The sequence below is a fragment of the Patella vulgata genome, chromosome 5 (genome assembly GCF_932274485.2).
Source record: "Patella vulgata chromosome 5, xgPatVulg1.2, whole genome shotgun sequence".
In the NCBI taxonomy this organism is placed as follows: domain Eukaryota; kingdom Metazoa; phylum Mollusca; class Gastropoda; family Patellidae; genus Patella; species Patella vulgata.
In genome coordinates this window covers 34,049,842-34,066,608 of record NC_065883.2, presented here as the reverse complement: position 1 = coordinate 34,066,608, position 16,767 = coordinate 34,049,842, and the positions used below count along the sequence as shown (strand labels likewise).

Here is a 16,767-nt window from a genome sequence, read left to right as displayed (position 1 = left end):
GTAAGGATACTATTTCATTAGTGTTAGCTTATTAATCATGATCAACGGGATCGCCATTGTTTCCAAATAGATATTCCGAGAATTTGTTTTGTCTACGTTCTAAACAGCACGTAAAGTATGTGGAATCTATTTAGAGTCATGTATAAATTAATCACAATAAATAAATGCCAATTTGGAAATGATGCTGTAGATATGGACATGTTGGGTTATGAACATTTCTGTTTTGTTTTTCCTTTTTTTTTTGACATTAGCTCAGGATGTTAAAACTTGTTTTTTAGATTTTAAAAATATAAATATCCACATCATAGTTCTTTAAAATAGATGCTGATTCCTTTAATCTCATATATGGTTTGCAAACCAAAGTTCTCTGACAGTAGCTACTTGTTTTAACGGGGTGGGGTGGGGGATCAGTGAGTAGGGCGCTTGTGTTCGATCACGGTATTGTCCAGAAAGTACCCCCCCCCCCCCTGTTCACCAATGACAGTTGGAGGTCCGTTTACGCGGTTTACTTCTTTTAGGACTTATATACAATATATCGCTACATACACTGCATATATAACACTTTATTAGTATATCCAAAAGTAACATACAAACGATTAAAGAAGGTTCATTTTTAGAACCGGTACGTGTTTGGGAAAAAATCATAAAATAAAGTCCCCTAAGATTATTTTTCGCCCGAGTTACTTTTTCACAGTTGAAGACAACAAATTTTGAAATATTGTAATTAAAAGACATTTTTGTGGGTTTCCTAATAAAATACTATAGTTTTAATTTCCAAATAAAAGAATTCGGTCAATAAACTATCTGCACTCGAAATTTGCATGTTGCCGCACCCAAGTCACAAAAAAATCTCAGGCAACAAAATCCCTGACCGATATTTATAATTCTACGTAATAGACAATATTGGATTCATAATACATATCGCGGATAATTCCATAATGGAAAACAGACATCGTACAAAACAACAGATTGTTTATATAAGCTGATTTATAATAAGATAATTTTCAGAAATAATTTTATATTTTGAATTATTTTCTTTATATATATAAAGATTGTTTTTTTAGTTTGGGGGGGGGGGGCGGGGCGAATGGTTAGCACGTGCGCGCTGTATCATAAGGTCTGTCATTGAGTCAACTGGCGTGGTTCGATTCCCCGGTTGTACGTGACAAGGAGTAGGGTCGCCTGTCCATCCTCGTGGGTTTTCTCCGGGTCCTCCGGTTTCCTCCCACTGTCAAAGACTCCTACACGAAAGCGATTTATTGAAATAAAATTGAACTCGCGAGTGGACGTTAAACTCTCTCTCTCTCTCTCTTCCGAGTTTTTTTCTTTTATTCTTCATAATTGTTTTGCCACTTTATTTATATTTTAAGTCTATCTTTTTTTGAAGTAATGGCCATGCAAAATGTTATCTACCGGAAGCATTTCCGTATAAATAGAATATCGGTCAAGCATTGTTAATGCCATGTGAGAATTCACAGTATCAAAATGCAGTGCAAACAAACCAAAGAAGTAAGCACAGTCAGTCCATAGAACGCTTCACAGACGTTTCTGGAATATGCGTTTATTATCAGCATCCAAAGTATATAGGTATCGAAACATCATTTCGGTTTATATACTCATTTAAAAAACAACAACAGCGCAAGTTTTATCAATTAATTAGTAAGATGTCCAAAATAGGAGTGGTTTGATATATTTATAAAGTACGTAATTAAAAAAAAACAACAAAAAAAACCACAGTGTCGATGGCTCATCACAGTGTTGTAGCAACGCGGTTTTCAAATCTACAAAATAATACACACCTGCTAGAATACCCACTATAATTCTCTATATAACCATCTACGTTTCCTGGCTAGGGCCATTTGTCATATAAGGTGGGTCTATTCATAGACTCGGCTCACATTTGTTTACGTTAACAACGAGCAGACCGCGTGTTCGTTTTTTCTCGGTATTTTCCGCTCTCCGCCGCAAGGTCTAAGTGGCACATGCGCACTACGCGTTAAAATGACATCATGGTTTCTTAAAATAGAAGTAAACAATGACATCATCCCGAAAGCAGCTGATAGGCGAAGTATTTATTGAGTTCATTCACATGCCATGGCTCACATGAATTAGGTACAGAGAAGCGTTAACATCGCCACCGCTGTGTATTATATATAATATAGATTTGTTTACTTCTGCAAAGAGCTATGGTGTGATATCAATTTAGCTTCATCGGAGTGAGAGAGTGAGCGATTGGAATTGAGTTTGCTTCACGGATACTTTTTGTATAATACAGGCTAATTATATCATATTCTACTGCGGTTGTAATTGCAGAAAACCGTTGTACCAGACTTTGTTATGTTCAGTGCTAGTTTGGATTAAGGCCAACTTCGTTGTTTTGGAGTTGGGGGAGTTATTTTTTCTGGATATCATTAACGGGTACATATATATATATATATAATCATCCATCCTAATGCCTGAGTCTGGTGAAGTCGAGGTTTTGACGCCGACAAGCATTAATCACCACGCACTGCCAAACCGTCGCAGAATCGGCCTGAAGCTGGACATCTCGGCGTTCTCACAGTCTGTTGGACAACATTCTGAAGACCCTCACCGACCAAAGAAATGCAAGTTTGAGATGTCCACCTTGAACGCTGCCATACGACCGAATCTCAACAGCACCTCAAATTCGAGGACAATCTTACCGGACGAACTGGCCTCAAAGTTGACCAAATCCAAGCCCCTCTTGGTAATAGACTGTCGTTCCACGCTTGTGTTCGATGCTAAACATATACAGGGTGCTGTGAATGTCAGCATCGCTGGATTTTGCAGGAAAAGACTTCAGCAGGGACAAAAAAGTTTAATAGACTTAGTGAGCACTAGAGAAGGGCGCGATATGTATAAAAAGAAAAATAATAAAGACATTGTGATATACGATGACCACACATCTGACTTACGGGAAACAACTAAAGACAGTCCAATAAATATTGTTATAAATACTCTTCTCAGGGAAGGCAAGGATCCACACATATTAAAAGGTAAGTAACTTTTATACTTATTCAAATATATTAAACTTTTATAAATATATACAAACTTATTAAGTATATTTGGAATTAAATATGTAATACCAACATGTTCGTTACACTGCAATAATGACAACAATAACTTTTATTGAGTTACATTGGGTAGAACAAGCCATTACATAATAATTGTTATATAATGTAGGATGTTACCAATAAATTGTAATGTGATCGAGGAAATATATCATATATCACGTTTGGTTTTGTTCATATTCAAGTCATAATAAGTCTTTTTTTTTATTAATCACTGTATGTGACTGATTCATAATTATTAGTAGTGGGAGACTAAAATCAGTGACTCACACTAACTGGGTGACAGTATAATAGTAACACATCGATGTCCAGCGATCCCCACTTAACTCCCTTTTACAGTCATAATAACGCGCCTGCCACGTCGTTTTATTTACACACTGTCAACCAACGATGGAAATATACAAAGGGAAATTGACATATGACCGCCAAAACATAAGCTACTTTCTAGATTATTAGCTGTAAGTATCGAAGTGTAGACTTAACTAAACGAGTACTTTTACGTCAAAGGGACTAGCCATAGGAATAACGTGTCACTCAAGCCTAATCAATAATTTGAACATTTTACTTACATGTGCCCGGGGGATATATAGCCTGATTTTTTTTGATTATACATGTAAACATCAACTATTTTTAATATGAGTAAGCCGACGTCATTTAGTTTGTGAATTTCCGTCAAGATTAAATTGTTTTCAAGGAAAGTTTGAAACAATCGTATACTAGTCATATAAAGTTGTCAAGCACGTTTCATCTCAGCCCGACTTCTTGATTTATTACAGATCTTTTGTTTAACTATTACGGTACATCTATCTAAGTAAAAGATGAAATATACACCTATCAATCACATAGACTCAGACCATTTCTAGAGTGACTATGCTGTTAGTCATGATTACTCCCCATCATGTGAAGAATTAGAAAAATGTGTACTGTGGGTAACTCGTCATTATGCCAACTGGGTTAAAACTTCGGCTATCTGGTTCTGGACGAATGACTCACAAAACCTTGCACATGGCCCCCTTCTTCAACCCCCTTTTTCTGATTAAGCCATGGGGCATTATAAAAGATATTCTATACCCCGTCTTTGATGAAAAGAGTTTAGTTAAAGCTGCCTTCATAGTACCAAGTACTTACTATACGCTAAAGGCGGTTTTCAAAAACCTAATGTGTTGTTATATAATAAGACTGACACGCACAAACAATGACGTATTACACAATATGCCATGACTCAAGCATTTCACAGAAGGATACAAACTTTAGTACAAATTCACATTTATTTAAATCTTTTAAAAGTGCATTCGTACGCTGTAATTTAGGCTATATAAAGCTGGTTGGGTAGATAAAATGATAAGATAGGAATATAAATCGAACCATATAGTTTTATCTTGACATATCGAAATCTAGACGAAATTTTGCGAAAGACAGCGTAAATATAACATGGTAATATATAGGTCAGATATTATACACCAATCACATGATTTGATATCATTTACTTCTATACTTTGATAACTCGTTGTCTCGTGAGCTACTAAACACAGGATATGTTTTGGAAAGACTGATTATCCCATTATTCTATCAACTATTATTCATTTTATGTCCGCTTTCATTCCACGGTTTAATGACTTATTAATATTAATCCGTGTAGCCCAGTGGAGGATCGAATACCTTTCCTTGAAAAATGTCGAAATATTAAAGCATAAGTATGAAGTACAATGCCTGTGTGAGTCATACGAGATGACAGTGATATACATTGTATGTATACTTATTACAATTTGACAGTAAAACTGTAAACGTGTTCTTTATATAAGTTATAGACAGAACAATAAACACTCAATTATAATTATGGCATACAATAAAGGTGTAACCTCAACTATTATCTAAACAATATTATTAATTACAGTACTATAAATAATAATATATCAATTGTAATTGATTAGAACACTCGATACCACTTCTATTTGGAAGAGATGACACGGCTATAGAACAAACTTTTGCTGTACTTTAATAATAACGAATTGATCTCAAGGTATCGGTATCTTATGTAAATAATATGTAAATCATCCACTTCATATTCGTATTAATTAGTGTACCATTGAGATTTTCTAGTTGTAAATTACCAAGCTGTGACACTTTTTCTAATTTCCAATTTCCCCTTTTTTATGTCTAAGTTTGCTAGGTTGATATACAAATCGATGAAACGTGTCAGCCATGATGGAATGTTTGAACAAGAAATAAAATAATTATGGTGCATTCTGCAGCATTGCGGGAGTTCGGCGATCAGTTTTTTCCACTCTTGTTAAGAGTGGTTTTGCGCATTAATGCATTTTTGATCGGTGTGAAAAAAGTGTCGATCGGAAAAATAAGCGAATAATGACGTGATGAAATTACATGTTGGCTTGTTTTTGCAATGATTGTGAATTTCAACATGCGGTGGATGCTCACCGAGATGCAGATAATTTTTCAGGCAAAAAGGTTGAAATTGTAAAATAAAAATCTATTTTTTCCTTGCACATTTGGAAAGAAGAACAGTGAAAAATATTTGTATTGGTTATAATAAAGTCGCAATTTGAAATTCATAATTTGCAAGTTATGAACGAGTGAGACATTATAGGCTATAAAATATAGGTCTTTAATAAGTAATAATATAGATTTTATTTGAGATAGGTAGTGGGCTTAGGGTTTAACCATCTCATATGGTCAGTGTTATCACTGACCACGAGAGCTGGTCTTAATAAAAGTCTAGAAGCAAAGTTCATGAACCTCGAGTCACCTATGAGTCATCGACACACGGTGTACAAACTGTACATATATATATTGGCCTAATATAGATAGATGCCACCAAGGACTGCGTACAGACAACTAGAGAAATGGCTTTAAGATGATAAATCACCGGTGAAGACGTGGAAGTCAAGCGATAAAGTAAATCGTCTCTCATCCACGAGTTGTCTGGAATGGGGTGAAGTCAAAGTCTTGACTGATTTCTAATTACATATAGCGCACGCATGTTCTGCAATTAAATGTTAAATTTTGGAGAAATTGTGTAAAGAGAATCCGTTACTTGTTACTTATCGTTTCCTTCAGATCAGATAACGATGTACGTTTCGCCTGTAGCAACCAAAGGTACTTCTCACATTCGACACATTTGGTGTTAATTTCGTTAACGCTTGTCACTATACGATTCCTATTGATAGAATATGTGTCGCTCAATGCTGGTAGCAATGAAATCAGATATATAATATTCATTAAATGACTGGATAGTTATTGTTATAGAGGTCATTATCCAGTGAAACAATCACAACTGTTTAAGGGATGTGTCAACGTTACACATAGAGGATATAAATGTTGATAGACTTTTAACATTTTTAAAAGCATGAGTCATAAAAGAAATTGAAACGAACAGGGTTAAATGACGTCAACAGCTTGCATGTCCTTTAATTCAAATTCATAATATAATAGCGTATGGAATCCCATCTAGAACCTTTTTCCACACACAGTATCCATAAATGTATCCTCATCGCTTATGACGTCCATTGTTCCGCTTGGATGGCGTTATCTTGTGCACAATCGAACTTCAATCGTTCTTTATAGATTTATTAATAAATCCTGTAGTATGATTTGTAAACGTTTTTTTCTTCTCTTATTTTCCAGGGGGTTTAAAAGAGTTCTGTAGTCGCCATAGTGAATTGTGCTACAGTACGAAAAATCACGAATTCAGCCGTCCGTTGGTCAGCCCAACAATGACCATCGTAGAACCAGCCATAGAGACCGCAATAGCGTCAGAAGTCTTGCCTTTTGTATATTTAGGTAAGTATTCCATCATTCATGAAATCAATTTTATCGATTAATTAATCCTGGGAAGTAAATAGTTATTGTTGCGGAACCTTGTAATTACGTTGATTTGTTATCCTGGTTATATTGTTATTACAGGATGCTATTCCATTCGACCAAACACACTTTCAGACAGAAAATGTCACATATTTTCATCTTCCCGGGGAAAACATATTTAATTCAAGTACCACCATTCTTGACCTTTTCGAGGATAACCTATTAATTACAGCCTTCCTACCAATAGATATACCGAGTAATATTACACCAACACTCATAACAGAGCCTATAGGTCTATGCATGTGGGTGTAGATTTCTAATGGTCATACTGTTTCACAATGTGTCATTTTCACAATTATACACTAGGTCACCATAATGTCAGTCATCTATGAAAAATAACCCACATATGCTTTTGAATAATAATAATTATACATATATAAATACTATAATATAATGAAATAACCCCTCCCTTTAATGTATGATGTTGCGTCAGTTTTAAAAGGAGTGACACCCTTTTTTCTACAAAGGGATTATAGGATCATCTTTTGATCATTTACTAGTCACGTGGAATTGACTAATTCATAAAATATCACATAAAACCCCCATAAGCTTGTAATTATGTGCAGGATTGGACTTAAAATAGTTACAATTTTAGAACACTTTTAACAATTTGAGTATTTAAAAAGAAAAAGCCAGTTCGAATGTTACTTGATTATCGGCTGAAATAGACACACAAAAAAACCCTTAATGTTTGATTGGATCTTTTTTATTTTGATTGCTCACCTTTATACCTATTTTCGAAAATCCCCCAAAAACTTTATCTGTAGGGGCATTGTGTGTGAGAATTTAAACGTCTAATTGTCGATTTGTATTTAAAGAAGTTAAATATTAATGAAATGTCGTGAAAAGATGTAGTTTGGTTTTAAAGACTTGATAATCATCGAAAAACTACAAGGATTAATGGACGTTGTCTTTTCCTTTCTCCATACACATTGAAACAACAAATGAGCTTAATCTTAAGATATCTGGTAATTGGTGTGTTACGGTATTTCACTCATGAATAATTAATTAGTAAAGAGCTCCTTGTTTCCGAGAGGAGTGAGTTAATTAAAGACGAACACCCAAATTGCTGGAATGACTCACTGTGACACATGAAATTAATTTATAGCACTTTGACAAATATCACTGACAGAAATATGGCGCTGATTATATGGGGTCGGATCTCACGAGAACCCCACCAGCGGTTCCATACGGGTAGCTTCATGTTCTACAAATATTAATAATAATTCAAATGTGTTATTATTACGCTAAATTTAGCTGCAGATACACATAGGAGATATGAGCAATATCTGAACAATAATGTTTCCTTATGTCACACAGTACCACTCATCATTCAATTCCAAATTTTGTAACTAATAAAAAAGAGAAAATATTAATCATTCGTGGACTTCGATATAAATTAATTTTATTATTTCCCCTTTATTTATTTATTATGTGTTATTTATTATTTATCTAGTTATTTATATTTTACATCTTTAATTGACAGGTAATGAGCGTGATGCTGCCAATCTCGAACGTCTACAATCCAATAATATCAAGTATGTCCTCAATGTGACGTCACACGTGCCTCTTTATTTTGAAAATCAAGGAATTAAATACCGCCGTATCCCCGCCTCAGACAGTTGTCAGCAAAATCTTAAACAATATTTTGAAGAAGCCATCGAATTTATTGGTAAGTACACACGCACACACACCCACACACACACACACACACACCCACACACACACACATATATATATATATATATATATATATATATATATATATATATATATATATATATATATATATATATATATATGCATTAGTATATATAGATTATATCAATTACTGAAATGTCAGTATATTTTTATGGAGCACATTTTGCAGAGCTTTTCACATGCGAGCTCGCATTTCCTGACTTTAGACATAAAACACGTTGACCTTATCGATAAAGATGAAAATGTAAAACTGATACACTGCATTCGGAAACGCGTCCCTTTTTTTTGTTTTTTGGAATGAAAATGTACACAAATACTAGGAAATTTGCAATGGACATTCCTTGTGACGATTGCTTAACCTATTTGACGCCCTATCTACACAACCGAGACAAAACAAACATGGCATAAATAAACATAGCTCACTGTTATTGTTGAAACTGACATTTTGACATGTCACCAAATGGAATGAATAAACTCTCGTTGCGTACCTAAATCGACACTGCCAAGGTCACGACCCATTCCAATACTCCCTCAAATACATTTAAGTCGACTGTCAACAAATTCGAGGATTAAAGCAAATGTTATCATCGACTGTTAGTGATCGCAGTATTTCACAAGACGGCGGGGTTGTCTTTATCTTGGAGGCAAGATTAGCCAAAATAAACTCTTTTTTGTAGAACATTAGATAATATCGTTCCAAAGTAATCTTAGTTTAAAGTTAAATCTCAAGGTAACAAAACTTCGATCAAATAACAAATAACCTTTAAAGAATATTTCGGAAAGAAAATGTTGTTTTTTTCATATTCACTTTATGTTAAAACAGACAATATTTCTTTTTAAAAAAAATTTTTGTCCGTAAACTACTCATTCACACAAAGTCACAATATCCTTTAATTTGAATACAAAGAAACTAGGCTATTTTATAAATGTTAATATTGAAAATCTCAAAGGCATTGCTAATTGCTGATTTGGTTTCCCCTAGGAAGAATGGCTAATAGCAATGTTTGTTACGTAGTTTAATTACAGTTACATTGTCAGTGAACACCACGTGACTTGATTAGCTTCTAATTATGATTAATAAAAACTCAGGTACGGTGACTCATAAAGTTATGGTTATGTTACCATGGAAACATATCACAAGATGCACTTCAGGTTTTAATTACCTGTAGGTCAAAAGGTCATCGACAGATGTTTGAGCCTCGTGTGGAGCGACGAAGAGGAAAAAAAGAGCGAAATCAACACGCGTCATATGAGTCATAGGTGAACTAACATTAAGCGCTCCAAATTATACCTTTGTTCAGGTGGAAATTTTAACGTTGATGTCCAAGAAATATTGACTTGCATTATTGATTCGAAAACCCCAAAACAATAGAATTATTGTTTTAGAAAAACGCGTTCACCTGTGACAATGGCAGAGTAATCATAGACAATTTAACATTCATAATAAAAAAAATAGGAAGAAAGTTGGAAGGGAGAAAGACATATGTCACACAGCAATATGATAATTTATGATTGATATTAATGGGTAATTAGAATGACTAAAGTTCGGTAAATGACTTCAATAATGAATGGTTTCTATGCAATAATAGATCTACAGGTAACATATTGTTAGATAATGGACATTGTGATAACAGTAGTAAAAAAGATTTTTACTAATTGTTCGTCTGAACTTAATTCCGACAAAATTGCTATGGACTTAACAATCATACGACCAATAATTTAAGATGCTGATAATGTTAAATGTGAAAAAAAACAGAAAGTATCATAAAAAATTTTGAAGGTTTAAAACCATATTATAGACATTTTGGGAATCTTAAGATTTAAAAATGAGATTAAAAGTTGACCTTAATCCTAACTTATAAATATCCTTGAAATCGCTCAAATCAATATTTGGACCATATGGTTATTTTTTGTGTAAGTAAACTGGTTAGCTTAAAATGGAAAAATTTCCTGATACGTCCTTTATTGGTTTATACCATATATTGACAAAAACAGTGATACATACTCTTGACAGCTGCAAGTTCTACTTATATTATGAGTCATAACTTATATACTATTATAACTTTATATACAAAATATATTATTGACATCTGGCACGTATTAAAATTATATGTTCCGAGGGATATCTCTCTCCCTGTAAAAAAAACCCAGAATGTGTTGACAAGACCACGGACCTTATGGGAATACGCATCTTCCTGCAAACAAAATGTCAATGCCTTGTATCAAATTTATTAAAATTATTTTCAATTTACAACTCCAAATATCTCATTTCAAAGTGCCCTCTTTGGGATAACTTAGCCGGGGGATGAGATGTCAGTCATTGAACATCTGTATGGGGAAAGGGGGGAAACGAAAGGCAAGCCATACAACACACATAGTTATTAGAATGTATGGATATGTATTAAGTTGATTCCATCATATTGTATAAGCCACCAGTCTATTCATGGTAAAAGACATCGATTTTCTTCAGCTCTGCAAAATTGTGCTCTATAAATAAATATGTTGTCATCGCTATTGATTCTTGTAGGTTTTATTTCATAACGAGCTACAAATGGAAGAAATATCTTTTCAACCTTCATTTCTAGCAACTCGAGAATTTAATTAGCACTCCATACAAGATGTTTTTCTCTCTCTCTCTAAAATAAGTTTAAATCAGCAGTTATTCTAGCATGAATTGGGAACTGAACGATAAAATTACCTTTAAAAAGTCATCACTTGATTCGTTGAAGAGAAAAAATATTCTAGACTTGCATTCGTTTTTTAAAACACTTTACCCGAGTTTAGCACAATGCATATTTTTGCATCTTGAAAATTACCTGAAACCCATTTGAAAAGAACTTGTGAAGTGCTTAATAACCAAACTAGATTATTTTTCTCAATAAATATTTAATGTTTTCTTATTCTCTATTTCAGATGATGCTCGCCAAAATAATCGCCGTGTTCTCATCCATTGCCAAGCTGGTGTGTCGCGTTCGGCTACTTTAACAATAGCCTACATCCTTAAACATACGAAAATGACCATGACGGATGCTTACAAATATGTGAAGGGCAAACGCCCAATTATTTCACCGAACTTTAATTTTATGGGACAGTTGATGGAATTTGAAAGAGACTTAAACCAAGGCGATTCCTTACGCATCTTACAGCCACGTTTACAGGGAATTGAAAGCAGTGTGTGACATACGGACAGTTGTGTCCATTGTCCATCGTCGTCTAGTCATACAGTTCGGCAATTCATTGTAAAAGACAATATGATATATACTAAGTATATACATGAATATATCCATGAAAGAAAGAAACTGTTTAGTAAAAAAAAAACGTGTGCAATTGACTTAATATGAGTTAATGTCCCAAAAGAACTCATTGCGTGTGACGTGTGTCTACAACATCATGGAAGCCCATCTTATAGTATGTATGAATATCTTATATGGCGGAACAAACAATTGACGATCATCTGAAATCATGAAACATAGGCACGGAAGAACGACATTCCTGATATTAAACACCCCATCTTGTTACAATTGTAGATTTCAGTGCCTTTGTCACATCTCCTGACAATCATAAATCATATTGATAAAACTGCCAAAAAATACAATGCATCGAGTTCACACATGATAATACAAAATAAGACATATGTATTATTTTCATCCATATAAGTCTTTGAATTAAAGTATACGGACCAAAATACATACATGCAATTCACGTAAACGGTTCCGTACGTCTTTAGACACGCCCAGTGTAATTTCCACACACTGCTCTATATTTGCAGTTAATTTTATCGCTCGTGTTTGAATGATATTAACTTGTGGAATTTTTGACTCACTTTTTCTTAACTCTCTCTCTCACGGGCTATACATTTGTATGTAAGCTGAATGTAGGTAAATTCTACATGGCTTGGGAATTACGGAGTTTTAGATGAGAGGTTCGCCTCATTCTAAACATCTGACTCACGGTTGAGATACACGGTATATGTTTGCTGTAGTGTTGAATTTATCTTGTTCAGTTTAACAGCAGTTTATTTAGCTAACATGGGAGAAAGTTCAGAGAGAAAGGGTGGTAAATAAAGATTTACTTTATAAATATACTTTACCCACATAATAGATACCTGTATGTATGCCTTCCCCGTATACCCCCTTTTCCTAATCTCAACTCTCATTAAATACATTAATTATGTTAAATTTGAGTAAGATGTACCATTCCATAAGATTTCAAAGAGGCTAGTATATTAATAAAAATCATAAATTTATCTTTTTTTCCTCCAAATTACTGAAAATTCTGTTGTAATAAAATGAACTACCTCTAAGTCTCAAAGTTGTTAATATCATTAAGATCCTAAGTGCAAATGTTTCATATGTTAAGAATGTTGACATCTTTAAGGTGCTCTGTAAAATTATTTACGTGTTGTGTTGAACATTATGTTTTTGTGCGTATCTTTTATTTTCATTGTATTGTACACACATTTGATTGTTGTGACGTTGAAATTGACAATCTGAAGTCTACATATTATTATATGTCAATCATTTTGAATATCCCGCCCCATTCTCATTCTAATTTCACGTGATTGCCTTATAATTTAATAGGACAATCCATTGATTCATTCATCTCCATAGACCATCGTATACTATGCAGATAATAGAACTATTAATGTATATATACATATTTAATTGCATACATACCCCGAGATGTATTGTTGAATAATATACATATTGTGTACATTATTATACTTATATACTTACACCTTTTCAAATGTAAATATCATATAAATTATTTCATTATTTATTAAATTATATTAAACACAAGAATACGTATATTTCATTAGTCAGACATGTGCCAATCATATTGTAATCCATGTATACTAGTATATCATTTTACAAGAAATCGTGCAATATTCTATTTTGTCACTTACATATATATTTGACATCATATACAAATCCTACGCAAATATCGAAATTATGTAAACAAAATTTGTCCAAATCGCATTGTGCTAACATTTGTTTTTTCTATCTAGTAATTAAAAATCAAAATGAATATTTGAATTTGTGCTATTCGACAATTTTCCAGAACATATCAGATCTATTGTCACTTGTCAGTCAATCAAAATGAAATGGATGACAATGATATTAAAACTGAACGGCAGTATATCTTTTTATACTTTTTAAATACAGAAATATGTTTGTAAGCTTTCATATCACCCCCCCCCCCCCCACCCAGATACATTTTGTTCATCTTACATTAAATAATCTGAAAAATATTTTTCAGTTTGTGTTAAAAACTTGTCTTTTATAAGAATAAATATGAATATGATTTTTTTATGAATAAAAATGAAAAATAAAAAAAATATGATCTTAGTTTTGTATTTATGGAGTGTTGTTGGGTTTGCAAATATGATAAGATTTTGTATTGGATCTGATCGTAATTTACATAGGTTGTATTGTTCCACCAGGAGCCGCCCCCCACCACCACATTCTGAAGGTTCGGTTTGGCTTTAGTAATTAGGTAATTTTCATTTACTTGAAATTTAAGTTACAGTAAACCAAATTGGCAATATTTCCGGAAAAAGACCCAATGCACTGGAAATATTGGACTTCTGCTCGACTGTTGCGGGAATCGATATAGAATGGTTATCGCCGTTTAAATGTGTCGTACCCAAACCGATGATTCGCCCATTGCGTTTAGGTTTCAGACATGCTTTAAGGTAGAGAATCCGAATCGCAATTAGTTTTTATACTGTATAGGCTCATAGTTCTGATTATTATATTGCCGCCACAACTGCCATAGGTATGTCCATCAATCTGTCCACAATTCCTGCACGCTCGCTACAGGTCATGGGTGTATTGTCGGCCTGGTCACAGACCACCATTAATTTCCCCATTAACTATAATGTTAATTCTCGTCTCCTTATCCGACTGTAACTTTCCCCAAATTTTCGTGGGGTTGAACGCTTTCTACCACAGATGGAGCAATATTTGGCAACCTCTTGCTCAAAAGCATTTATGGGGTTCACCATGGAAATCTTGAGATACACAAACTGGAAGTAGCATACTACTAAACATGCAACTGTCCGCCCTACATTGTAACGTAACCAACCTCTTAACCCTGTCATCCTTCCGCCTCAAATATTCACCAAAACCTGGTAGAAAATGTACACTCTACACCAAAACGTCAACAAAAACCGCCAACTGTTCCTGTCACTGAAACCGTGTATAAGCGCCCCACACGGATTGAGATTTTGAGATGGTTTTATTTATAAATGTCGGCTAGTCCCTATGGCTCCTGATCACTGTATCCTGAAGCCGCCCATTTAGCCATTGCTACGTGTCAGATTTGAAACCCAACCCCAATTCTTTACTTTCTGAACATAATGTGTGAGTTTCATTCATAGGCGTACGGGTTCGATGAGAGTTGGGGGGGGGGGGGCAGAACCCGAAATGCCCGAAAAAATTTCGGGTTACAGGCGGCGGCGCCGGTCTTCTGTGAGAGCGTAACTTAACGTGTAGGAACCCCCCAATCAACCAATCAATCGTTTACAGTCCACGGAGACAGTACCGTCGGGAGGAAATTTTGAATATCTAACTGCCGCAAACGTATTTTTCTGCTATTCTAGTAACTTCAGTGTGGTCCAATATAGCCTACCTTATAGGTGGCTAACCTGAATCCCAAACAACCAATCAATCGTCGTGGGGTATGGGGGCCTCACCCTCCATAAGAAAATTTTGAAAATCTAACCGCCGCAAATGCGTTTTTCTGCTATTCTAGCCCGTGAGTTAAGCAACTTTAAAGTTGTCCAATGGTTTTGTAACCGAAATCCCACTCTATGCCGACCTGAATTCCAACCATCCAACCAGACTGCATTCATAATTAATAATCGATGCCTGCAAAATCACTCACAAAGTAGAGTGATCTAATGTACGCGTTCTAGATCATAAGTTCTGCAATTTAGTCAACAATGTATGCGCTTTAGATCATAAGTTCTGCAATTTAGTCAACAGACGGGCTTTCAACCCCAAGCTTTACGTGCCAAGGAAAAGCGCTGCCTGCCAAATCTAGAGAGTTTTCTCATGGTCATCCGGTTTCATCCCACCGCTAAAGAGTCATATACACAAATTGTAGGATTACACGCGAATTATTGAAATAAATTTGTAACATGTTATTCCCGAAATGACCTAGTTTGTGTCGAGTGGGCATTATATCCACATCTCTCCCCCTCTCTCTCTCTCACTCTCTCTCTCTCCCCCCTTTAAATAACTGAATAATGATGGACATTTCGTCAACACGTTACTATGGAAATCACTTAGTAAAAGCCTTGGTAACGATCTTCTTAATTGTTCTATAGGAACTTAAATTATATAAAACAGATTCCTAATAGGATTACACACACAATATATCATTGTTACGTATCATATATGGTTGTTATGTATCTAAATAACAACTTTAATATTTTGACACAAGTCATGGCTTTAATATTAGAAGTCACGACAGATTGTCAGCGTGTATTGTTATAAAATAAAGCTTTGATAAATGTGAAATTAATATTGTAAAACTGTTTAATCATATTAAGTTTTTGTAAAGTTATTTAAGCTCGTAGGAACAAGGAAGATTGACAAAGATAGTCATGATAAATATATACTTAGGAGGAAAAAGAACTGGTCAATATATTTAGCACGTGCTGTGTTTTTTTTCCGGGATACAATACGTGAAGTGTCTGGGTCACACTCACAAAATAAATAAATAAATAAATAAATAATGTCGTTGACATATCTTTTTACATTATACATTGCTTGCACTTGCTCTTATGAGTATATCAATGCTGTGTTATACGTGTGTATACTACCTCTGATTTGGGCTCACATAGCTAATTAATTATTACCTACGTATGATCATCAACAACACAGACTAGATCTAATACAAAAAAGTAATAAAAATAGCCACACGATCGGGAATAAGGAAATAACTATTATCCATTATATGAGGATGGAGAATCACTGGGTGAAAGTTACAAACACTAAACGTCAGTTGTCCGACTTTCAAATGCTTAAGCCACTTTCAAAGAATAGGTGATAGGCAATTGACGAATGAAATACAAAAGAATCATAAC

At 34.4% G+C, this 16,767-nt stretch overlaps 1 protein-coding gene across 1 annotated transcript; it reads left to right on the top strand.

Annotated features, from left to right (window-relative positions):
• Positions 1–2,085: 2,085 nt before the first annotated feature.
• Positions 2,086–14,017, top strand: LOC126821257 (dual specificity protein phosphatase 10). The gene is made up of 4 exons (XM_050549650.2): positions 2,086–3,017; positions 6,735–6,890; positions 8,458–8,643; positions 11,586–14,017. Exons 1-4 carry the CDS (start codon positions 2,453–2,455, stop codon positions 11,849–11,851), a joined length of 1,173 nt encoding a protein of 390 aa, XP_050405607.1. The 5' UTR covers positions 2,086–2,452; the 3' UTR covers positions 11,852–14,017.
• Positions 14,018–16,767: the final 2,750 nt, after the last annotated feature.

Excerpts from the sequence above, each read along its gene's own strand:
- LOC126821257 (XM_050549650.2), top strand. The coding sequence starts at position 2,453 with ATGCCTGAGTCTGGTGAAGTCGAGGTTTTGACGCCGACAAGCATTAAT. Across the intron at positions 6,891-8,457 it reads CTTGCCTTTTGTATATTTAG|GTAATGAGCGTGATGCTGCC; the intron begins GTAAGTATTCCA and ends TTTAATTGACAG. Across the intron at positions 8,644-11,585 it reads AGAAGCCATCGAATTTATTG|ATGATGCTCGCCAAAATAAT; the intron begins GTAAGTACACAC and ends TCTCTATTTCAG.